Below are 25,734 nucleotides of genomic sequence, written 5' to 3' on the forward strand. Positions count from 1 at the left end.
ATATATCATAATGAATACTTGTATTCATTATGATAACGTCACACTAATTAAAAACACTTAAAATTGTTTATAATAAATATATTTTTACGACATAAAATAATAACAAAACAACACCTACCTATTAAACCAATTAAGTACCTGATCTAGTGTGTCAAAAAAAAAATGTTGGTAATATTTCCGTCAAAAATTATAATATATACAAATAATTTTGCAGCAGCACTAAATACCGATTTCAAAGTGTGAACGGTTTTAAGCTTTTCAATTTTTCAAACAATCATGACATCCTTATTTATTGTGCAGAGCTTCCTCTCCATACCCTAGACCTCTCTGAGCCCTGTTGAAGCTTTTGCTCTTTATATGTAATTTCCTGTTTTAATAAAACATTTTTGATTAAAAGGTGTATCAAAACTTTCCACTCGCAGTTCTAGGGATCGTTGAGATGTAAAGATAACTTTTGAGTAATACGATTGCCGCCATCTTTTTTTTTGCGATTATCACTGAACGTCGGTAAACATTAAGACAAACACTATTAATAATAGTTGATTCACGTCGGAACAAGGAACTAAATACACCTGGAGCGAACTTACCAGACAATTAAAACCAATAATCGATTATGTTATTGTTCGACAAAAACCCACCTACAGTAATGGATCTCAGAGAATTAAGAGGCGTAAATTGCGGTTTAGACCACTGTTTATTAAAACAATATATACAGAAAGAAAATAAAAGTGACATGACTGAAATATAGTCAAGGAGCACATAAACTTTGAAGAGCTTAAAGAAAAGAATATAAAAAACCTATATCAACAAGTCTGGATAAACTAATTTTCTGGAATACAGATGAATTACATGAATACCTGAAACAAGCTATACATATATCTACTGAAACGTTGAGGATAAAAGAAAAGAAGCATATCCAAAATAAATAAGAAGTAAATAAGAAGTAAATATACATAAGAGCTAGAAGAAAAGTAAGAAAATTAGTCACACTGATTTGAATAATTTTTTCACCTCAAGACAGAGGAGGCCACCAAAATTATTAATTAAGCTGCAATACCGAAAAATGTTCTAAATATTATTTTTGCGAAAATCTGGGCGACTAGAGTTAAAAATCAAGACAGATCCGTAAAACACGAGTAAAGGAGTATGTTATTTTATAAAATTTAAACGGCGTCCACTAAAAAAAAATTGAAGAAAGTTCTTAGATTGTTGTTGGAGATGATTAGCTAAATTTTAGTTAGCGTTTACCATCTACATCATATTCATAATCATAACATACAGATGAAGTTTGACAACAATCAAATGAAATGTGTTTCTTTTAAACGGATTTTGATATACCGGTAGATTGCAATTACAATGATAAGCAACACTTAGATATTTATTTTTTAGATGATAAAAAAATAAAATTTATAAACATAAAAAATGAAAGTTTTGAAACTGATCTTGTTGATTATAAAATAAAGGGCTTTATTTAAGTTGCAATTTACAAAAATATATGTTTGCGGTGTGCGACATATTGGCAATGTACTAAATAAAGTTTCATCGTCAAGCTGAAAACAATGGCTTTTGCAGAATTTCAAGGCTTCTACCCATTCTCAAGATATAAAAGGCAACGGAGTTTTAACTGAGACTCCCTGTATAACAAGCAAACATAGAAGGTGAAAGAATATAAATAACATCAGAAAACATAAACAAAAAATCAGTCAAGAGTTTGAAGACAAGAAAAACAAGTGGACTAGGGAGCATTAAAAGTGAGACACAAAAAAAAAACAATAAGAACTCCTAAATCCCTTGACCTCTTGAAGTTTATTTCGACACAATTTCTCCGCTCCTTAAAAAAAAACTAAAACAAATCTCGATTTTTTGAAAATTCATAAAATTCTATTTTGTGTTTTTTGTTTTGTGATAACCTCCATAAAGTAAAAAACCAGTGGCGTTCATAATGACTCCACAGCCCCTGCACGGGTCCTCACAAGTGCGGACAATGTAAAATAATATTTGAAGCTGATAATCAAAAAATGTACTCTCACTAATATGTTTAACTACATGCTTAACTTCAAGTGTTTATATTCATATTTCGAAAGAATTCTACTTCGTACGTTCATAAAAATCAACAGCCGCATGCATTTGTGTTAAAAAAATGAAATTTGATTGATTTTCTCTGCCCCTTAAAACAGAGAAAAGGACTGATGAATAAATTAAATGGTCCGAATATTATTTTGGGTGATGAGCTGTTATTATGATAATTATTATTTTATTATTGTTAAATATAGTGACACTGTCCGGGTGAACTGTTCTTGATTTGATAACAAAAAACTAGAAACCTTGTGGGATCGAACCTCAAACCTTTCGTCTGCAAGGCATTCTTCTCCACCTCAGGATCGTTAGGTAGGTTTGCGTGGCTACGTATTATGTGACTAAAAAGGAACTAAGTTCAAACAGTAACAATTATAAAAGGAATAAGCAAAACATGGCGGATTCATAAAGCACAAGCAGAGGAGTACACTATTTTATGAAATTTAAGTTCTTCAAAATTTTGAAGGGTTGTCAACAGGTTGTTGCTAACAAATTTTTGAGATTTTCAATATACTGTTACGAAATAAATCCATACGTCGCCCCGGTACGACGCCTATGGGTCTTCTAGTATGTAATATGACTCATCGGCCGGTCGAAGCGATGTTCGCTAAAGAAAGGCCTGGAAGTGGAAGTCGCGATGGATTCGAGAAAGACCTCGATTGCGGACATCGAGAAGGGAATATGGATTTAAATGGAGACCATCTTCAGGAAAGAGATGATTCAGCCGAGTCGAGTCCAGCGAATGTTAAGAAGAGCCAGACAAGTCCCGCCGAGATTATTTTGTAGATACTTGCTACAATAGTTAGTCTTGTAAATTCGAGTTATTAAAAAATAAATTATTGAGTTTAACCCACGCCGATTTTATTTACCTATCAACGTAACAATCCGTTCAAAATTTGACAACAATCTGTACAATAGTTGCGCAGATTATCCGTATAATAAAAATCCGCAAAACAGGCAGCAAACAGACAGACGGAAATGAGAGACCTATTTTTCCATGCTCTAGGTGTCAAGAAAACATGAAAGTGGCCAGTCGTCCGATAAACTCGATTACAATACTTCCTTAGCTTTACTCGGAAAGTAAAAAATTGGAAAATGTGTGCATTTGAGGGTAATAATATATAAAAAGGACACGAAGAGCATGAACTAAAAGCAAAAATGGCTAAAGGATGTAAAAAGTTAGAAAATTTAAGCACCTTAATAAGCTCCAAATGTGTCCATAAAAGTTAAAAGAAGAACATACAAGTTCGTGTAATAAAGGCTCAAAGAATATGATGGCTAAGACACAGAGAGATTAACTAGTGAAAGCATGCCCAAATTGGTGTTGCGGAGACGTCCACCCATTGCAAAAAGAAAAGAAAGGAAGACTAAGAAAAAGATGAAATGAAAATGTGCAAGATGGTCGGAGAGGTAGAGGGATTGAGAACTGAAGAATAAAGGCAGTGAACAGAAGTGTAAAAAATAAGTAAATTTTGTTATGCCCAAAGCCTAGATAACCTGTTGAGCTTTATAAATGAACGAATGAACGAATGAACGAATGAGCGAATGAACGAATGAACGAATGAACGAATGAACGAATGAACGAATGAACGAATGAACGAATGAACGAATGAACGAATGAACGAATGAACGAATGAACGAATGAACGAATGAACGAATGAACGAATGAACGAATGAACGAATGAACGAATGAACGAATGAACGAATGAACGAATGAACGAATGAACGAATGAACGAATGAACGAATGAACGAATGAACGAATGAACGAATGAACGAATGAACGAATGAACGAATGAACGAATGAACGAATGAATGAATAAATGGAGACTTGACCTGATCTGACCTGACCTGAGGAATGAAATAGTGACGAATAAAATGCGATAGCTATATTAGATTAACGTATAGTTGATTATAATTATACGGAAAAATGATAAGAGAGTGGATAAGAAAGAATATATTCTTCCTTAAACAGAATATTATCGAACAGAAGATTGACGCCTCTCACTTTTAAGAGATATAATTTCTAATTAAATTCTGATGGTTTTCTTGGTATTTTTGGCCCCGTGGGGTGCTGAGAATGTCAGAAAACACAAGAAAAGGCTTGAAAAGTAACATTTCTGTAGTTTTTGATACAATTTTTAAATTTACAAACGCCAGACGGTGAGGAATGTATCCATTCGTCTCCTTTTCGCAAAATAAGTCAATTCTGTATTTACCAAGTGCGCCATTATGTTCAGAATCGTCAAAATAAATCGAAATGTAGTTCGAAACTTATAAATTTTTACAAAAATATAATTTCTAACTAAAGTTTTTTTTTGTATTTTCGGGACTGTTGATTGTCGGAAACGCTAGAAAACAAAACAAAGCTTGAAAAGTAACATTTTTGAGGTTTTTGAAAGAATTCTTTGAATCTGCAAACCCTAGTAGTTGATACAGAATAAGAAAACCAATGTATAAAAGCAAAACGTAAGCCCGCCCACCTATTGTGATGATTTTTTTTTTATTCGCCGTGAACCAAGGAGCTTAACTGCAAAATACTTATTTCTTTACAAGACATTAAAAACATTTTTTGAGTATCATGTTGTTCAAAGAATACTATGTAAATTAAGAAAGAGACGAAAATATTATCCCCGGCCACCCACCCCATCTCAATTTTGATGATTTTTTTTTTATTCTTATAGATCTAAAGCACGATTAAAATGGTAAATTTTCCTAAGAAAATATGGATTTTGGTATTAGGCTCCGCCTCTAGGTCTGCTAACGAATGAAAACTTTTTTTTTTCTTAATATGTATGTACATAGTATTCTTTGAATAACACGATACTCAAAAACATGTTTTACATGGTAATTTCTTGTAGAGAAATGAGGATTTTGCAATTAAACTTCGCGCTCTTGGCTCACGACGAATAAAAAAGAATCATCAGAATTGAGATGGGGCGGGTGGGCGGGGTTTATATTTTCCATTTTTTTTTATATTTTTAGCCATCTTTTCACAACAAGAAACTTAAAACATGGTTAAAATAGTACATTTTTGCAAGGAAATATGGATTTTGCAATTATGGGGCGGAGCCTAACTGCAAAATCGATATTTCCTTATACAAATTTTTGATTTTAAGCATGATTTAAGCTTCATGTTGTGAAAAAAAGTCTACACATATTAAAACATAATTTATACCCAATAGTCTCCTTTTCGCAAAATAAGTCGATTTGCATATCAGAAATGCGTGGTGACGTTCTGAATAGTCAAAACAAGACGAAATACTTATAATTCAGAAGTCATAAATTTCAACCAATTTATTATTTCTATCTAAAGTTTGATGGTTTCCTTGGTATTATCACCAAAAAACAACACATACAGTACGACAACGTTCAAAGAATGCCAGAAAAAGATAACATCAGATGAAAAAAAGGACGAAAAAAAAAAGGTCGGGGAAAACGTGGATTTGATATAGAAAAAATATAAAAAACCAATGTATAAACCGCAATATGTCTATATGAATGATCTGCTTATACAACTACACCACATGAGAGCGCCACTTAAACAGTAAATGTTTAAAACATCGATTCAAACATAATAACCAACGCGCGGAATTGTGTTTCATACGCTCGATCCAGTGCTGTCGCGGCGATAGTTTGATTACAAATATATTTTTCTTTTGGACTATATCAACATAATATAACATTTCAAGATCACAAATCTGTGGTCATGTGTTTGAAAAATTAAAAAGGGCATCGAGTATTTTTATTTGAAGTAATATAGTAATATAGAAGTAGTTTTTTAACAAGCTGTAAACACTCCAAGCGACGCACTGGCTACGACCTTGTGGACCAGGTCAAAGCGTCCCCGCTACTCGCCGTAAAACACACCTTGCTTCAACTGGGGAATTGCATCCGTAAGATATTTTTCCGCCCAGTGATAATAACCATCACTGAAACAGTTCAAGTAATATTCCATGTATTAATAATCGCAGTGAAGGAGGAAAGCTATCCATCAGTTAAAAGTTTTCAATAAAACACTGTAAATAAAACTTATTTCAATTATTCAATTACAAACATAGTGTGAAACACAAAAAATGAAATTCTACAATCGTGTCCTCAAAAAGCTGAATTTCTGAAACGACTTTAATCTGCTTGTCTAAAGTTAATCCTAGCTTTCGTTTATAACAAGGCTATTCACAACTTTTAAACTTCATGAAGACACTAATAGTTGTCTATAGCAACAGTATACCTACGGTTTTTTAGTACAATATTACTTAAGCTTTATACAATTATCACAAGTGGTATGATAATATAAATTACCTTATCGATTTAAACTTACGTCAAAGTGCCACTAACTTACTTCACTTATTCTTTTCAAATTTTCGGTTTGACCATGCACCAAAATCTGGTGACAGCGTCTGCATTAAATGCATGTGGACAAATAGATCTTAATCCGTTCAAGATAGGTGGCTAATTAACTAATTAAATTTTGTTGCACAGCACAGAGGTTAGCTACTTACTTTATCAACTTTTAGCCATTTGTCACGTAGAGACCATGTATAATCCTCGCTGTAAAAAGCAAATTTGCATCATAAGATAACATAATAAGTAAATATTAATAATCATTACTTAACATTGACAATAATCGCCCCACGAAAATTACAAAAAACAATAAAATTAAATAAATACCTTTATCGCTAAGATTTATGATCCAAAAGCTGTTCAAACTCCACCACATTTTGTTTCCAATCAGTATATTTTTATTCAACATCATGTTTTACGAAAAAGTCAACACTAGTGACCCAGATCAAATTGAACTCAAAGGTGTCAACGGCCAAAATTCAGGTCAGTTAAAGCTTACGATTATTTAAAAAAGTTCCAAAAATTACACACGCCGACATAATAATATAATAACAAAGGAATTAAATGTGTTTACTTAAAAGCGTTATTAGGTTATTACAAAGTGGGTGCAGCTGATATTGGCTTGTAAAAATTTTTTTGATATAGAGCAACAATTTTAAAAAATTTAAATATTAAAGTTTGTGTACATTAAAAGAAAACAGTCCAATCTCTGTATTAATTTAGTAATTTGGCTTGACACTTCTGGATAATAATAATAATAATAATAATAATAATATGTTCTTTATTGTCCAACAGATTTACCACTTATAGGACAATATTAATAACAATGTGTGTTTAACAAAATAAAGTTAAATAAAGAAAATTAACAATAAAAAAAGAAAAAAATATAACAAATTTCTGGGTGTCCCTAACAAAATACATCATTATATACATTATCTACAGCTTTACACATGACATGAATCGGTGAACGTTGTAAAACATTTGTTCTCGCCGTTGGCACTTGAAAACTTGCTTCATATCGTGATGCTAAACGTGGCACATAAAATGGTAATTTGGAAAGTAAAAATGCACAGTCAATCTTATTGTGTATTAACTTATAAGCAAATTTTGCACAGCACATTTCTCTCCTTTGTAATAATGACTTCATATTATGTCGACTTTGCAAATTTTGCTGATCAGTACCAATCTGTGGATAAACTCCATCAATTTTAAATGATAAATATTTTAAAAACCTTCTGTGAATTTTCTCTAAGGCCATAATATGAGATACATAAATAGGGTTCCATACAAGACTTGCATACTCAATTTTACTTAACACATATGCAAAATAAAGTTGTTTAATTAAAGTTAAGTCAGAAAAATGCCTACATGTTCTCATAACAAAACCTAATGATTTATACGCCGATGTGCAAACAACCTCTAGATGTGGAAGAAATGATAATTCGGAATCAAAAGTTACTCCTAGATCCTTCATGCAATTCTTTTGCTTAATAATATGATTTCCCAACACATAGGACGATTGAGTTGAAGTTTTTTTACGGCTGTATTTGACAAGAAAACATTTTTCCTTGTTCAATGGCAACTTAAACATGTCACACCAACTAATCATCAGATTGATATTATTCTGCAAGATATCTACATCAACTGCACTGCCAATGGAGTGATATAGTTTAATATCATCAGCGTATGCAAGGACTGGGCAACTAAATTGTTCGAGTAGATCATTAATAAATAGAATGAATAAAAGAGGACCAAGATTAGAGCCCTGCGGAACTCCGGAATTAACTGAGAATTTATAAGACACATAACCACTATAAGCATAATCCTTTGATCGCCTATTATCTGATATCGATAACATCTTTATGTTAGAAAAAGATTAAGTTTAAATATTGAAAAAGGTCTCGTTTGGGTAATAATTAACAATATTCCCTAAACTGCTAAATGAAAAATCAATAATCCTTAAATTTTCCTAACTTGTTTAACCAGTGTTCGAAAATATGTGTTTAGAACAAAACCACACAGGTGTCACAGATAAAACTCACAGAAAAATATTGAAATTCTGTAAACGTCATTGCTTCTAGCTTGAAGGTGGAGACTTAATTTAGTACCTTGCAATTATGACACAGATATGGAAGCTGAAAGAAATAAAGGAAAACTACTTTCTTTAACAAAAAACTAGTAAAATCTGTTTCAAAAACAATTTGTTGAACATACATATATTCGAAATGTCACAAATACGTCAAATCGTTTATGCATTATTGTAGTCCAAGATTTCTGACGCTAAAAGTTAAGACTAGAAGTGTAATTGTATGACAGTATATGACACCTAGATATATCTCTTCATTTAGATAATTTATAAGTACATATATTCAATTAAAATTAATACAACACATAGAAGTGTTTTATATCATTGTAATCGTAATTTAATTGTCTCTAATAATCAGTTAACAAAAGTATATGTAGCAATTTAAAAAAATAACCGTTTGCGTCATGACCCCCACACTATATGTGAACCATATTTACCATATACTAAATTAAGCTTCCTCTTTCAAGCTAAAGCAATGGTGTTTAGACATTTTCAATATCTCTAGCCATTCTCTCACTTCTATAAGGCCGTGGAGTTTTATCTGGACAACTTACTTCAAGCACCTAAGTCAATTTTTTAAGGCGGCTTGTTTCAAGAGGAATCCGTTTTAACGCGTTCTTTTCGTGAGTGTATTGATAACCTTAAAAAATTGGACATTTAATAATAATCACTAGTATTTCCTTTTTTTTTACACATTTTTAAGTCCAGAATTATAATTGTACTATCAATTTATCACTACTACATAACATGTACATAATAGTTAAATGGAATTTTGAGTGACATTTCAAAATGTCGCAATTTAAATTTTTACAAATTGTGAGACCGATTGTTTTGCTGAAGTGCACTTTACTGTAATTTTTATATAAAAAATTCGCATTTTTTATTTAGATGAGTAAACGGATACAGAATCTCATAAACTATAGATTGCTCCCAGATAATAACGGAAAATTAAAAATCTCCATTGTTTTATCAGCAGGTATGAGAACAATGTATTTGAAATTAATTTGTTAACATCATTTAGCGATTGCTATATCTAATAGATAAGCCACTTGTCGATCCCTATAATTGTTTCAGTACTTAGATTATTTTCTATTAGTCCAAAAGTTACTGGTGTGCGCAAAAGACTTTACAATAAGTGTGTGATAGTGTGTTGAGAATATAAACATATACTTATTATGAGCGAAGGTATTTACTTGTTTTTTAATGTTCTATGTTCACAATTCCGTAGAAATTGTATTTATTTTTTTGACTATTTGCTATTATATATTCAGGTACTTGTTACGTAGAGCACGATTTTGGTTTTGATTTTAGAAAAAATCTATCGAGAAACGTGACACAAATAACGTATTTTCGTCCATTCGAATTTAAATTAAGAAAATAAAAAAAAAACGAAAAAACATTCCTATAAAACTCTTTCTAAATTTACTGACTTATCCAACATACTTTAGAACTCCTTGCTATGCAGGAAGCAAATTATACAATGAAAAATCTATATCAATCTTGATAAAAAGTCAAATTACAGACACAAAATTGATAGTATTTGATTTTGTTTGCTCAACATAATACGCCCACTTTATAACCAATTAAATTTTTGAGCAAAACTTATTTGCTCAAAAATTTCCATGTGTAACCTTTGCATATTTCTTACTCATGTGTTAACAATATTTTCAAAAAAAAAACATGACAAACATATTTAAAAATCCAAATTGGTTTCATTTTCGTTGAAGTACCTAATGTTGACCCAACAATTGAAATGAAGCGCTTGCTAAGGCCATTATCATTTATAAATTGCCTCCTTGTGCATGCTTTTTTACATTTTAAGATAGATGAGAAAAAAATCACACTTCTCTGACGATAAAAAACCAATCCATCAATACATCAGTTGCACATCTGACGAAACAAATGATAAAAATAAAAAACATTGATCTAAAGAACTTGCTTCACCGATGAGCACTATTAAGCAAATCCAGTTTCTTAGATAAGTTATAGAAAGTCATTGTGGAATTTTTTAGGATAAGCCTATATATTGAAATACAAAATAGAATTGTTTTTTTATTTAATTTCTAAAAGTAATCGGTTCGCTAATTATTATTTTTAGTATCCTGTATAAAGAATTCATCACCTTTCTAAAGGAATGAAGAAATAAATTATAATTGTTGTACTATAATCGTTAAATAAATTTAGTATCTTGGCAAAATTTCAAAAAGTTAGTCGCGTACATTTTAATACAAACTGTAAAAAAATAAAATCATTCAAAATATGGACTATTAAACCAGAAATAAACAACTAAATGAAAATTTAACAAAATTTTGACATGCGTCATCAGTTGTTTTATAGGGACGATCAGACTAGGTATAGTCAGCGTTTTACCATCTAACATAGGACATTCCTAAAATTTAAAATTTTACTACAATCAGTCAAGTAGTTTCCGTTATCCTGATGAAAATGAAATTCACACATTTATTGGATCAGTGCTTGTAAAATATTCCGTTTATTTTTAATTTCTTGTATAATTTACAGTCATGGATAAAGTAGACTTTAAAAAGAAAATACTGCACTATAAAAATAAAAAAATATCTTAAGAACAAATTTGTACAAACATCACTGATACCGTGCAAGTAATAAAAAACACGATCAAAGGCAGCCATGGATCTTCAAAGATAAAATTTTCGTCTTATCAGATCAACGCGAATTTAAAGTTTAAATTGATCAAAGACAAACTTTCAAAAATTCATGGCTGTCTGCAATCGTGTTTTCATTGCTCTCTCGGTACGATCGGTACGGTTCGTGTGGCGCCAGACCAATAAGGTAGTTAGAGAGTAGCTAAATGACTCATAAACATTCAACATAAAATTCTTTCATAAAAAACTTAAGGCGGTTCATTAAATTTTGTACTGTACGGATTATAATAATTCATACTTCAGGATATAGCGCGAATATTTTTAATCTGTTTTTCTAGAATTTTCAGCTAGTTGTCTAAAAAAAAATATCTAAAACACACAGCGAACGCATAAATTGTGTACAAACATAAATTAGGACATATCACACAACGTATTGCATAACTCTACCTTCTATATCTACTTCCTTGTTCGTATTTTTAAATTTTAGTTTACGTGATAAATTAGTTAACGGAAATACATATTGTATTTTAAATTTTTACTGAAATTTGTAATCTAATCATCAATCAAATTAAACACTGCTATAAAAATTTTTGACGTTAAAACTACTCTCTTTTGTCTTATGTGTATTTAAGGATCCCACGTTTTTAATAATAGTTTGTCTAGTCTAAAACATTTAGGTTAAATATTACACGACAAAAAACATAATGTTGAAATAATATACCTTGGCATCTATTGATTAAATAGAATTATCAAGATTTAGATAGCACGATGTTATTTATTGCTTTTATTAATTGATTTTAGAAAATCTAATACCTTTATAAAGTAAAGGTCGAATAACACAAAGAAGATTTGATTTCCGATATTATAACAAACACAATATTTTTATATGCACGAAATATGAAAGCAACCAAGTTATATTTATACATTTTTTTCAATATCCATCAACTCGTGATTACTTTCACTACATACTCAACATTTTATCTCGGTATTTTTAGGAAGGTACTGTCCAGCACTGATTATTGTTATTAATGCTGATAAATCGGTATCTTAAAACGAAAAATATTTATTTTAGGGGATCGCACAGATACTCGTTTTCCTTTGAATTAAAATGATTTCGTCAGAAACTCATAAAATCTTTGAAACAATGTCTGTACTTTGTGTCGGAGATAAGATCTATTGTCATACTCTTACATTTTAATAATCACATTTTGAAATGTAATTATGTGGCAAGAATCCCCGGCCCCCTAAACCCGTTTTTGTGCAAATTTTGATTGATAAGAATTTTTATGGTTTCAAATTGAGGTTTGTAACACGGGTCTGGGTCGGACCTAAATAATTTTAGCAAAATATCATCAAATTTGCATACACGTATAGCATCTACAACCACGCCTCTGCCAAAAATGACTCCCCCCAGCAACACCGGAGCGCTAGAGCAGTGAAAAATGTTAACAACGTTACACACAAAAATTAATGCAAAATAAATAGGTTGGAGTTACAAACAACCTGTTATTGATATAAATTATGAAAGACACTTTCAAGGATTAAGGTTATTGACATTTTGTAAGTGTTTGCAGGTGAAAGTTTGCAAAAAATTCAAAACAAATCTGAATTTCGCCCACATTTAATGCTAATAAAAATTTTATTAACTAAGTGATTTTAATGCGACACACTGCATCTGAAAAACACATAAATTGTCCAACGATAATTGGGTATCAACACACCTACGTCACAATGAGATAAGTATGTCACAGCTAAACTATTTAGTGATTTCACTTATGGCGACAAATGGAAATAACCATCACAATTAAATCAGACAACCTTGCCCTATATTTCTTAAATTATTGGACATCGAATTGTCAAATATTGGTCGATGGCGTTTTTGGAGATGCTATTGTTCTCTCCTTTTTATCGCAGTCGAAATTACCCGCAATTTTTAAATCGGTTTTTAACAGATAAAAAAATATGAAGTATTCATGAATTTAAAGATGCGACCATTATTCACAAATTTGTAGAATTTTTGTGCATTTTTAGTACCCATACAAATGCCTATGCAAATAATTAAAAATTGTTCAGATAACTGTGATAACAAATATTCAGTAGCTTCAAAAGACAGATAAGCAAAACTACTTACTCAAGCTTTGTATTTTAATCAACATTATGGTAGAAATATCGTCTAGATGGTAAAACGGTAACCAAAGTTAGTTATCCCCACCAACAATTTAATAACGCGATTTTAAAATTTTGTGTGGGAAATACTATTTAAATTTTATAAAATAGCATATTCCTGTACTTGTGGTTCATGAATTCGCCTTGAAGGCTTTTCAAAAGCGCTCAATTGACGAATTTTTCTTAACCTCATGAAGCATTTCAAAAAATATTTTGCCATTTGGTAGTGGACAGAGATCAGTTCTATTTGATACAGGATTTTAGATGCAGGCAAGACTCAGTTACGACAAAAAGCTCGTTTCTAAGTTTAGGATTTTCTTCCTTCCGTTTCTAAACCGAATAGAAAATTAATGCGAAATGCACTAAAAATTCATTACAAAATTTGTTACGAGGTCGCTGTGTTGCATCATCCGCTGCGACTTGAATAAGTTACTAACTACTTAATAACAGTAAGTATGCGAGACAAGGAATAAAAAATTAAAAACACATTTCTACAATATTTATCTACACCTTTATCGCAATTTTGATATCACAAAGTACGTGAATGCACTTCACTCAAAATAACTGCCAACTGTCTAACTACGTAATTACTTAAAAAATATTGTTGACCGAGTGTCTGGATCATTTCCATCAAAATTTTTTTACCGAGTTAATAAATGTTTAATAACGTTGCTCCTTATCTAGCTAATTATCGAAAACAAACATTCGTCCAAAAACATAATAGTCAAACTATATTGACGTAAAAATATACATGACAAATCGGTGATAATCAGCGTCAGATAAAACGCACATACCATAAACACGCAGACTCTAAGTGCAAAGAATAAAATTTTGTAAACGTCAATATGAACATTTTTCACTGGAGGGTCAAGCTTATCGACTTCTTTGAATGATTACACTGTGTTTAAAAGAAAGAATCATGTAATTATTCCCATAATTACGTATAAGTTTGGCAAGTTGTTCTACCTGTTTGTTGAGAAGAAACTGTTCCATTTTTACGGAACGGTAGCGATCAATCAACTGTAACAGTACTTTTTCTTCTGTCACGTTTTGTAAAGAGACTTAATGCTAATTTTTGTATTGTTTCAGAAAAAGAGAAATCGCAAAACGGCGAGGCTAATGGTCTTAGTCATGACGAAAAACCAAAAAATGGTGAAATTGAGACGAATGAGGCGCAGGAGGAGGTAAGATAAAGATGTCGAGGTAACACACTTTTGAACAATATACACTTATTTTAACAAAAGTTGGTGAAATTTTTGATAAATTTTACAACTGTATTTCGAAGATAATTAAAGTTATGAAATTATAAAACATAATAAATGGATCTGTATGACAATTGTAACGTACGTCAAAATCTGTTAAACTGAAATACAAATTATGTTGTCATATGTTTGGTTACTATCAGCGCTAGTGACGTAAATTTAGTTGTTTTTACGCCACTGCGACCAGAAAATACCATATTTACGTAATGTCCAATACTAATAGAACTGTTATCATTTTTCTCAAACCTACAATTAATATTAGAGTCATAAAAATTACATTTTTACAACAAAATTATATCAATTATTATGTTATACACAGAGCAAATAACTGGACTTACTTCACACTTCACATTCTCTCTCTCGAATTTATAACGATCAGTGAATTCGTATTAAAATTAATTACGCCACACACTTAAGGACTTCAACAGCAAAGTATTTACATGATGTTAAGTTATGTCACACTTTATCAACAATTTTAAACAACAAAGGATTTACATGAGATTAAATTATGCGTTAATTTGAGTTGCTGCATATTTCAAAATCCATTCGCAGATTTCCTCGTGAACCGAAACCCCGCATCACTACAAAAAAAAACACATTGAATACCTAAGATCAAAATAGCAATAAGCTAATCCCAGAAACTCTGCGCTCTAGAGCGGCGTCGTCGAGATTAAATGTTCAAATTCAAACTGCAAGAAAAATATTAAACCTACAAGAAAATAATTAAACCTGAAACAAACTATTAAACTTGTAAATCCTCCCTTTTTCGAGTTCACGAGAATATTCATTTAACTGATAAAAATTTCCACGTCCTTGCTCTCAAAATAGATCAACCTTTAGATAAGTTTAAATGCCATAAATGAAATATACTGATTAACACTCGAGTGAAGAGTTAAGAAGTGTATTATAATGTAATACTTAAGTAAAAAATCCAGAGCTTTGCTATAACGTGATAAACGAAAGAGCGAAGCCTGAATAAGTGAATTTCCTGACACATGGTTTATTTGAATGAACAATTTTATGACTGTTAAATTTGAACGATTTTTTTTTATTATTTCAAATTCAAATTATTCGGATGGAGTTTTAAGGTGTTGTTTTTTTCTTTCCCTGAGCGTGAAATTTTAATTCAAACCGGGACACCACAATATACAAAATATTCATTAAAATTATAAATTTTATCTCTTACCACCCTATTTTGCGGCGTTTCTAGTCCTTAATTATAGAAAACGCTTAAAAAGAGAAACGAAACGAGCATATAAAGTTGACTAAACTTCAATAATAAAATACAGAGTGTTCTACGTATAAATGCTAAGACATGTATTGTACTAAGACTAGCTGTTGTTGGAACACAATAAAGCGGGTATCATAAAATATTGTAATACAGATTAAAAAAAAACAATTTCGATTTTTTTGTAAACTTTGGCATTGTTAAAAACTTGACAAAGTCGCTTCAGAATTTGGAAAATGAAATATTTTTTAAGAAGAGGTCAATCAAAGGATTTAAAAATATGTAGGGTATTAGAAAATTTTGTGATGTAACCCGATATAAATTTCGTATTACTAACATTTAAAAAATAATTACTAAAAATACGTAAATCCCCGAAAAGTTACTAGTCCTAACTAAAATTGTTACAGTAACGATTATCTTCTAATTCGTCCTATACCTCACCACTTCCTCTTCTTCATAAAAATACATATGAAAATTTCCCTAATTTTGTGTTACATGTCCCACATGTTCCTTGTTATACTATATATGAAGCAAACATTTTATTCGATAATAGAAATAGTCCTACTGTCCGCAAGACTTTTCTCAAGATAGCATTTAAGTTTGAATATTTTAGCGATATAATAGAGTAGGGTATAAACATAAACGACGTCGTGCGCAGAAGCGATGCGCAAGGTTGCCGCCAAAATCCATCATTAGGAATCGCTAGGATGTAGTTTTAGAGAATGATGTCACGCATGTTCGTACTCTTTTTAATAGGTTTTAAAAACATTTTGCGTAACTAATACTTCCATTATTTTAACGTTGTGCACTGAATAATTTTTTTTATTTAAGATCGTATAACAGGTGATCCATAAGTTTTCAGATAAAGACAGATGGTGAAAATATTTTTCATTTGTTTGATTAAACCGGTAAATCTTACAAATATCAACGTCAACAAATCGAAGATATTAAAATCAAAATGCGACGCCTCGTTTCAAAAGCACCGTCCAACAGTGTAAATTTTTGAGCCTGAGGTTAATTTTTTTTTTTTTTTCTCAGCCAACCATAATGTGAAAATTTTGCGATCACCCGTTATGAATGTAAAATATCCTCCAAACTTGAATAAAAATGAATAAATTGGAAATATTTCTTTAGTTGACCGTTTTCCTATTTTTATTTTTTCGTTTATCATTTTATTATTTGTTTGTTTATTTATTTTTTCCTGGTGTACGTTATCAATCGTGTAATTTATCGGTTTTTTATTTATCCACCATTTGAAAAGAGTGTTCGAAAATTCAAATCAGGAACAAGCCACACATTTAACTGGCTGTAAGTATAATATTTTATTCCATCTACTATTATTCTTTCGCCTGTCTTTCTAATCACTTTAAACCATCTCTTACTAATTTTATTCTCTCTTTCTATACCTATACTTTTTATGAGGGGAGGTTTCTAAAAACAGACTTTTTTCCCTAAGCTTATATTTAAATTAATTTATAAAATTTATAAATATGTTAAAACTGTGCTTTTTCTGTGTGACTAACACTCTTTTCTTACTTTATACGTTTACTATTTTCCTCATTTCTTGCTTGAAACATCTTTACCAAAATAGCTACAATCAAAAAAATTACTAATAATTTTTAGACTGCCTATGGAAAACACCAAATACACTCTAACACACACACATACATACATACATACACACACATACTAACACACGCCTTGTGCCATAGGTAAAGTAAATATGAAACAAACTTATCCTAAATATTAATTCTTTATCATTTTTTTTTACAGAAAATCCGCTATCCAAAATCTGTATTCTTCATCATCAGTAACGAATTTTGCGAAAGATTCAGTTTCTATGGAATGCGAAGTAAATACTTTAAACAATGTTTTTAAGAAATTATAGACGATTTGCTTTTTAGCCATCCTGAGTCTCTACCTAAAAGACATACTGCTGTACTCAGAAAGTGATTCAACTATCATTTACCACGTGTTCACTACGATGGCTTATTTTTTTCCTTTACTTGGAGCTATTGTCTCTGACAGCTGGTTAGGAAAATTTCGAACTATTCTATACGTATCAATGATCTACGCTTGCGGAAATATACTACTGGCTCTATCTTCTGCTAAACCCATAGGAATACCACAAGCCCCATTTTCTTTGGTGGCTTTATTATTAATAGCCATAGGAACTGGAGGAATAAAACCTTGCGTCTCCTCGTTTGGAGGTGACCAGTTTGTCATACCACAACAAGAACAACAACTGGTAGCTTTCTTCTCTGTATTTTATTTTGCGATAAATGCGGGAAGTTTAATATCAACATTTTTAACTCCTGTACTACGCGAAGATGTTCATTGTTTCGGAGACGAAAACTGTTATCCTCTCGCCTTTGCCATCCCTGGAATACTCATGATTGTTTCAATAGGTAAACATGAACTATTTGAGTACTGTTGCTGAATTAACAAACTTCCAGTAATCTTCTTCCTTGGAATGCCTTTATACAAAATCAGAAAGCCGGAAGGAAATGTCGTCGTTCAAGTAGTCAAGTGCATCTGGGTAAGAACTTAACCACGAAAAGTCAACTTTCAACTAAAATACTTATTTCAGTACGCAGCTAGGAAAAACCGTAAATCAAAAGAGAAACGTGATCATTGGATGGATCACGCTGAAGAAAAATACGGTAGGACCTTAGTCGAAGACATAAAAATCACGTTAAAGGTTTTGGTGGTATTCATTCCTCTGCCCATTTTTTGGTCACTTTATGACCAACAAGGCAGCAGGTGGACGTTCCAGGCTACTAGAATGGACGGACGGTTGGGTGCTACCACAATTCTACCCGATCAAATGCAAGTTATAAACCCAATTTTGATCCTGCTCTTCATTCCTCTTTTTACCTACGGCGTTTATCCCTTCCTTGCTAAATTCAACTTCCTTACGACGCCACTAAGGAGGATGGTCTGGGGAGGATTTTTCGCTGCGGCAGCATATGCTGTGTCAGCTGGAGTTGCGGCTGTCTTAGAAGCGTCGGATCCGGTACTGCCTTCTGATGGTCTTTGCCAACTGAGAATTTACAATCCGTACAATTGCAATGGAACATTTGCGATAGATAATGTGCTTCCAGCGACAAATATTGGGAGTTTTGGATATGATAATCTGGAGGTGGATTGTTATGGCACCAAAAACTACACGTATAGTTTCAACCATTGTCTATTGCCAAGTACTAATGCTACGGGAACAGTTGAGCTGACAGAAGCTACAGGTTATGTTTTCTACCCTTCTATGGATGGTCTTATACAACTTGTAGATGACATAAACAAACCTGAGGATGGATTACCTAAAATAAGGTAAAACAATAAATTAAGAAGTTTACGATTTCGTTTGCTAAGGGAATATGGATCAAAGTGAACGCCGATAGGCTAAAAGGTATCTTTTTTAATGAGCGTACACAATCGGTTGTTTATAATGGCTTCATGTTCCACTTAGCAATTTGTTCCATAATTTTTGGTATTTTGCTTGTGTGTTATAATAATCAAAACGAGAGTAAAACAAAAACAGGTTTTTTTCAAATTCTCGATACGGTAATTTGTTATAAAAACAAACAGTTCTTGCTAAAAATATTATTTTAAATTTTAAATTTATTTACATTATATATGTTTGCAAAACAAAAACCTTCAAAATAAATAAAATATTTGTTGTTATAAACCATTCGTAAAATAATATTGCATGTGAACTTATACTTTTAAAAGCCACCTAAATCTAGCCTCTTAAGCGAGTCAGCTACTTTTTAAAACTCGTTTATTAACATATTACTGTTTTGTTCGGCAGCTTAAATCCAGTTTATTATACTTTAACTAGAAACGTTAAGTTGATCAAACTTCTAAGAAAAGCACTTAAGTAAACTATCTTAGTACTTGCAGTACCATATACAAAAAGCTGTTTTTTAAATTAATAGGAGAAGAAATAAATTAAGTTTGACTTTGTGAGTTGTCATGAGAAGTTATAAAAACCACAGAAATGTTACTTGCTATATATAGCTACGTTTAAATATATATAGATTCAAATGTAGATTGTATGACCTTCTGTTTCACTTCGCCTCAGTTAATCCAATTATACATTGAATTTCTCATATTTACAGTGAAGTAATTCACATGCACGTAATTTACAGACCAATAAATTAATATATCAAGTGCAACAGAAATATAAGAACAAAGGTCGAAACCTGAATCATACAGGAAGTTGTCACTAAACGGATTAATCAAATTATTTCAAAACTACTACTTGAATATATGACGATAAAGAATTTACAAAGTTCCGCATGTCGAAAACGATTAAAACGGCTTTATTTTTTAAATGGAACTACTTTTTTTTTGGAAAAACATAGTTTTCTTAGTTTGGTAATACAATGATTTTGTAAGTTCTTCGTTGAGCAATTTGTTTCCTGACCAGATAACAATCTCGAAGTAATTTTGATGCACTTAATGAAATGGAACATCGTGTCTACATAAGGTTACATTATTTGATATCATGATATCAGCATTGTAGCAACGACTGATGTTATGAAACCATTTTTTGGAAAGAACCATTGAACTTTCGTATTTCGTTTCGAGATTTTGTCAAATTTAAATAAAAAGATTGTTCTAAAGTTATAAGTCCGAGCACCTGAAGTCAAACACTCACACAAATTCAAGTTCAATAACGTGTTATCCACTCGTTCACCAAGTGCTTGTTCGGTGCATGGGAGTGGGTTATTTTATAAAATTTAAGTAGTATTTATTATGCAAAATTTTGAAGTGATGTCATCAAATCGTTGGTGGGGATGCTTTGATAAATTTTACTTGGCGTTTTACTATTAACATTATATTCTTAACATAGTTCCATAAATCTATCTAATAAAATCGCCACAGACGGACAGACAGATCACAGACAAACGGAAACGGGAGACCTATTGTTTCCTACTATAGGGGTCACAAAACGTCGAAAAAACATGAAAGTAGCCATTCGCAGTTGGACTGAATTACAACCTTCCTTAGCCAATGTCCGGGCAGCACGAATATTCCAAACTTTCAATACAACTATGACATTTTAATTTTTAATTTGTAAAACTTGACACTAATTAGTCTATTTTGATGGCATAACCAGAAATTTAGTTAAAAGATCAGCAAGAGTTTTCAGGATCTACGTGGTAATTAATTTATTTGGAAAATCTCCGTGGTCTTGAGTCTATCAAAAAGTTTGTAAAGAAGGCTGCAGACTTTTTGGAGTAATCTTAATAATAAAAATTAATGAGCAGGAAAAGATGAAAAACTATGGAATGAAAAACCTTGGAACGAGGTAACTATGAATTAAATAAATTTAGTTAGAGGAGGGGGCAAACGAAAGATTTATGGTGAGTGGAGATAAAACGAGAAGTTAGAGGGTGAACAACAAACAAACTTGTTTCGTTTAAAATCTTGAGACTAATTTTTTTCTAAGGAACTTTTAAGGCTCCCACTATAAAAATTGGTCTAAAGAGTTTAGACAGTACTTCCCTCGCTTTAAGAACTGTGTCTTTATGTCTTTCATAGATTCTTCTCATTAGAGTTCTGTGACGGGATATTTCAATAAATTCGCTCTCACCCTGGAAGTCACGGCTCGTTTTTAATTTGATCAATAATAAATTGACTGATTCATTAATTTTTTAAGTCACCCTGTATAAGCAGATCTAAAAAATATGATGCAATGAGAAATTACAAATATAGTCTGATCATATTTTGCACATTTTCGAAAGGATTAATTCGGCAAAATTCTGAGATGACGTAACCAACTTTTTGGGGTTGATAAACAGATACATTTTCATTAAAAAGTTAAGATTCTTGCAATAACTTCAAAACGTCTGCAAGATTTCAAAGTATTCAGATTTGCAATTCTTGATTTAATCAATAAAATAAATTGACTCAGTCTTTATTTTTTTGAGACACCCCGTATAAGTAAATCCAAAAAATTTTAATGCAGTGATAAATCGCAAGTATTGTCTCATCATACTTTACACATTTAAGATAGGATATATTCAGCGAAATTTTGAGGTGACGTCATAAATTTTTTAGGGAAGATGAACAAATACATTTTGACCAACCATTTACCATGCCTATGATCACTTTAAAACATCTCCAAGATTTGAAAGCATTCGGTTCTGTAGCCTTGATTAAATCAATAAAATAAATTCAAGCATTCATTAATTTTTTTTTACTCATATACATTTTGATCAAAAATTTACCATGCTTATGAGAACTTTAAAACATCTTCAAAATTTCAAAGCACTCCATTTTGTAGTTCCTGAGCAAATCAATAAAAAAATGTACGCATTCATTAATTTTTTTTTTTTCACCTTGTATAATACGCAAATGCAAAAAATATGAATGGAATGATAAATTACAAGTACAGACTGCTCATGTTTTCTACAATTTAGATAGGATTTATTCGGCAAACTTTTGAGCTGACGTCATCAATTTTTTGGAGGGGTTAAGCAAATATATTTTACTAAAAATTCGGTTTAGCAGATTCAAAATTAAATTGCAAAATGTTGTTTTATAATTTTGATTTTTTTCCAAAAATCTAGACGTTTCGGGTAAAAACTCAATTCGGCATCATAAACTACATGTATAGGACTATGTTATTTTATACAATTTAAAACCTATTTACTATGTACAATTTTGAAGTGGCGTCATCACATTAGTGGTATGGATGATTAGACAAATTTTGGTTAACGTTTTACCATCTACATGATATACCTAATATAAATACAAAATTTGACAACAATCGGTCCAGTACTTTCGGAGATTGTCTGTCTAATAAAAATCCGGAACGGCAGACAGACGAACAGACAGTCGGACAGACGGACGGAAACGGGAGACTTATTTCTTCGTCCTCTAGGGGTCATGATAGGTCGAGAAAATGCAAAAGAGATTTTGACCCACGGACTCGATTACAACACTTTCATTGGTTACGCTCGGCAAGTAAAAATGTGGATTCTGTAGGAAGACTCTGAAGCTTTGAATATATTTGAATATAAGAGTTTAAAACATTTTTATCACACAGTTTTGATTTGCAGTGAATTTTTCAAGTTCTTTATAACATTTTGGAATCAAAATTGAACCGAAAAGTTATTAATGAAAGTTATGAATAATTTATTATCTACACAAAATACAATAGCATATTATGCAACAAATTTTAGGAACGTCTTTTTAGTGCCGAGTTTATTTAGTCACAAGCGGAGCGAGTGTTTAAAAAAGAATGTCTAGAGAAATTTATAAACGTGTTACATACTATGCGTTTTCTACAACTTCGGTAATGTTTACATCCGTCTTCAATCACAGCGTTCGTGTCGTTCTAGTTCTCGATAGCAGCAGCAGTTACCAATTCACTGTCTTCTTTGACATTTCGATGTGTTGTGAATGACACCTTCTAGAAAACGACAAAAAAAAAATTAAAGAGTGCGGCAAATTATTTTATTGATTAAATCAAAAACGGGTCACCCAGTTTTCCAAAAAATTTGGGAATATAGAAGTATTATTGTTAGTATTACACTCCACCTATCCAAATTGATATACGGTCCTTGCTAGAATGTTGATGACGTAGATAATTAAAATTCAATTGATCCAGGCGAATAGCTTCCCTACCTTTACACCACACAAATTTTATAAATTTCCGAAAAAATTGGATAAGTGCCACTGTACTTCAGAGGCGGAGGAAGTTGTGTCGAAATAATATTCGATCAACTTTTTTACTTGTATAACAGTTTCGAGCTTTACTTTCTCAGAATACATAACAAAACTACTTTTGTGAAAAAAAATGTGAACGACTTACTGCTAATTTATCAGTTGTACTAAAAAAAGAACACAAATAATATGTGATCTTCTCACTGCCATTAATTGACCGTAAATGTTATTTTGTAAAAAACCACAAGGCGTAACTTTCACGATCGTTAATGATTCGATGGTACGTTTATTGATATACATATAATAACCGTATCGAGATGCTTACATAAAAAAAAAGTTTTCCAGTCTCGCTTTTATTCACGCCAACTCCAGTCTCCTTAAATTTTGACCTGATTAAGGTGGAGCAAACATGTAACCGAAATTCCAGTTGTTTTCAATCTTGCTAACGAAAGAAATGTGAAACCTATAAGAAAAATGTCCTCAAGTTGGCACAAGCTGTCTTTCCCATCATCTGCTACTTACAGCTTATTCGTGCAATGACAACTTGTGAACGTTTCATTCTAATTAAAAAATACTTTACGAAGCTAAAATCATATATCTTTAATTTTCAGAACTTTGGTAGGCAATCCGTCCAAAAATTATACAATAACATTCTGGGATGAGGACGAAGTAGGATTACAATTTACATCCGGAAACAGTTCGCTTTTTTCAATAGACCCTGGCACTTACGCAGTAGGAAATTCTGAATATGAACTTAATTTAGGGGGCGTTTACACAGCAGTGGCACAACTAACTGATGACAGCAAGGCGATAAAAGTAATTAGTATATTTATTTGTTTATTAAACTTGGAAACTAACAACAATCCTGCAGGAAATACACTTCTATGAAATCACTCAATCAAACAATGTTCACATTCTGTGGCAAGTACCGCAGTACCTCATTATCACCGGAGCTGAAATTCTTTTTTCCATCACTGGGTTAGAATTTTCTTATTCTCAAGCCCCTCCTTCCATGAAGTCTGTTTTAACATCTGCCTTCCTTCTAACCAGTGCGGTTGGAAATATCATCATCATTATTATTGAATCAATCAAAATCTTTGACAGGATGGTAAGTGTACTTTGAAGTAGCAGATTAGATAAAAGTAAATAACCTTCTTATGTTTTAGTCGTACGATTTTCTACTTTACGTTGGACTGATGGTTGCCGATATGATTATTTTCACTTTTATAGCGTCTAGATATAAATACCCAGAAAAGAAAGACACTAATGAAAGTGTCGATGGTGATAATGTTAAACCCGAAAAACGACTGAGTCATCAGTCGGCCAAAGAATAAACATTAACTTTAAACACAATCACTGGATTCAACAAGACTCTGACTTTTATATTTCAGCAGTAATTTTTTACTTTTTGTTATACCAGTCAGTATATCAAGCCTTACGAAAATTTAATCCATGTGATCTACGAAAATAGAAAGATAGTTGATATCTTTTGATCTTGGGTACAAAAAAATATATATATTTTTGATATTGAGCGTATAAAAGGATTACTGTAAATGACGTTTTCGATTGCTTGATGTATCTCTTGTGTAAGTTTGGTAAACGGGTATTTTTGTTATACCTTTTTACTTTTTTACTATACGTTAAATTATTTTATTAAGAATATATACGTATATGTGATGATCTATTGTAGTTCTTCAAGAACACTAAGTCAGTTTAACTGTAAAAAGCATTGTACATAGATATAAATAAAGTTAAGTTTGTAATATTTTCCGCAAAACTAATGGACCCATACAAACTGTAAAAATTGCGGTCACAGTTTGTTATAGGTATAATATATCAACGGACATAATAATATTTACTTACAAGGACTCTATAAATATTTCAGAAATGATAACAAAACTTTATCAGTGGAATTGGACGTGTGGGGACAAGTAGAAAAAACATATTCCGACTAATTTTAAGTTACAATTTCTAGATGGTGATATCGATGCAAACTTTCCGATATAACTTACACTGAAAATTCTATACCTAACAAGGTGATCACTAATCACACAAAATAATTGTTGAATATAATGATATTTGAAATAGCCTCAAAAGTTTAATGGTAATATAAAACCTTTTTGTTTGATAATAACTTATTTACAGTTCAACAACATACACAACTGATAGAGTATACTCAGAACGTTATTTTTTAATGTAGCGAATATGAGGGGTTGGACAACACAACAGGAGAATTAATGACGGTGGTAAGGTGTACATCCTTTAGGATATGTTTA

General features: G+C 31.6%; 1 protein-coding gene across 4 annotated transcripts in view; it reads left to right on the plus strand.

Moving 5' to 3' along the window:
* The first annotated feature begins 6,770 nt into the window (after window positions 1-6,770).
* LOC135135437 (peptide transporter family 1) overlaps window positions 6,771-25,734 on the plus strand; it is a 36,960-nt gene continuing 17,996 nt past the window's right edge. Inside the window, exons 1-10 of one of the 4 annotated variants that reach the window (XR_010281554.1) lie at window positions 6,771-6,901; window positions 14,381-14,475; window positions 17,555-17,633; window positions 17,686-18,189; window positions 18,238-18,320; window positions 18,372-19,108; window positions 24,070-24,274; window positions 24,330-24,566; window positions 24,625-25,284; window positions 25,344-25,545. Coding sequence is in view for 3 of the 4 variants with exons in the window: in XM_064064480.1 (XP_063920550.1) it covers window positions 6,829-6,901; window positions 14,381-14,475; window positions 17,555-17,633; window positions 17,686-18,189; window positions 18,238-18,320; window positions 18,372-19,108; window positions 24,070-24,274; window positions 24,330-24,566; window positions 24,625-24,792 (2,181 nt within the window). In the remaining variant the exon portion in view is untranslated. Of the gene's footprint in view, window positions 6,902-14,380; window positions 14,476-17,338; window positions 17,494-17,554; window positions 17,634-17,685; window positions 18,190-18,237; window positions 18,321-18,371; window positions 19,109-24,069; window positions 24,275-24,329; window positions 24,567-24,624; window positions 25,546-25,734 lie in introns of those variants that run through there. The other 3 variants (XM_064064480.1, XM_064064482.1, XM_064064479.1) reach the window with 3 other exon arrangements.

The sequence above is a fragment of the Zophobas morio genome, unplaced genomic scaffold (genome assembly GCF_036711695.1).
Source record: "Zophobas morio isolate AGI-343-1 ecotype UQ-CSIRO unplaced genomic scaffold, CSIRO_AGI_Zmor_V1 ptg000024l, whole genome shotgun sequence".
Classification (NCBI taxonomy): domain Eukaryota; kingdom Metazoa; phylum Arthropoda; class Insecta; order Coleoptera; family Tenebrionidae; genus Zophobas; species Zophobas morio.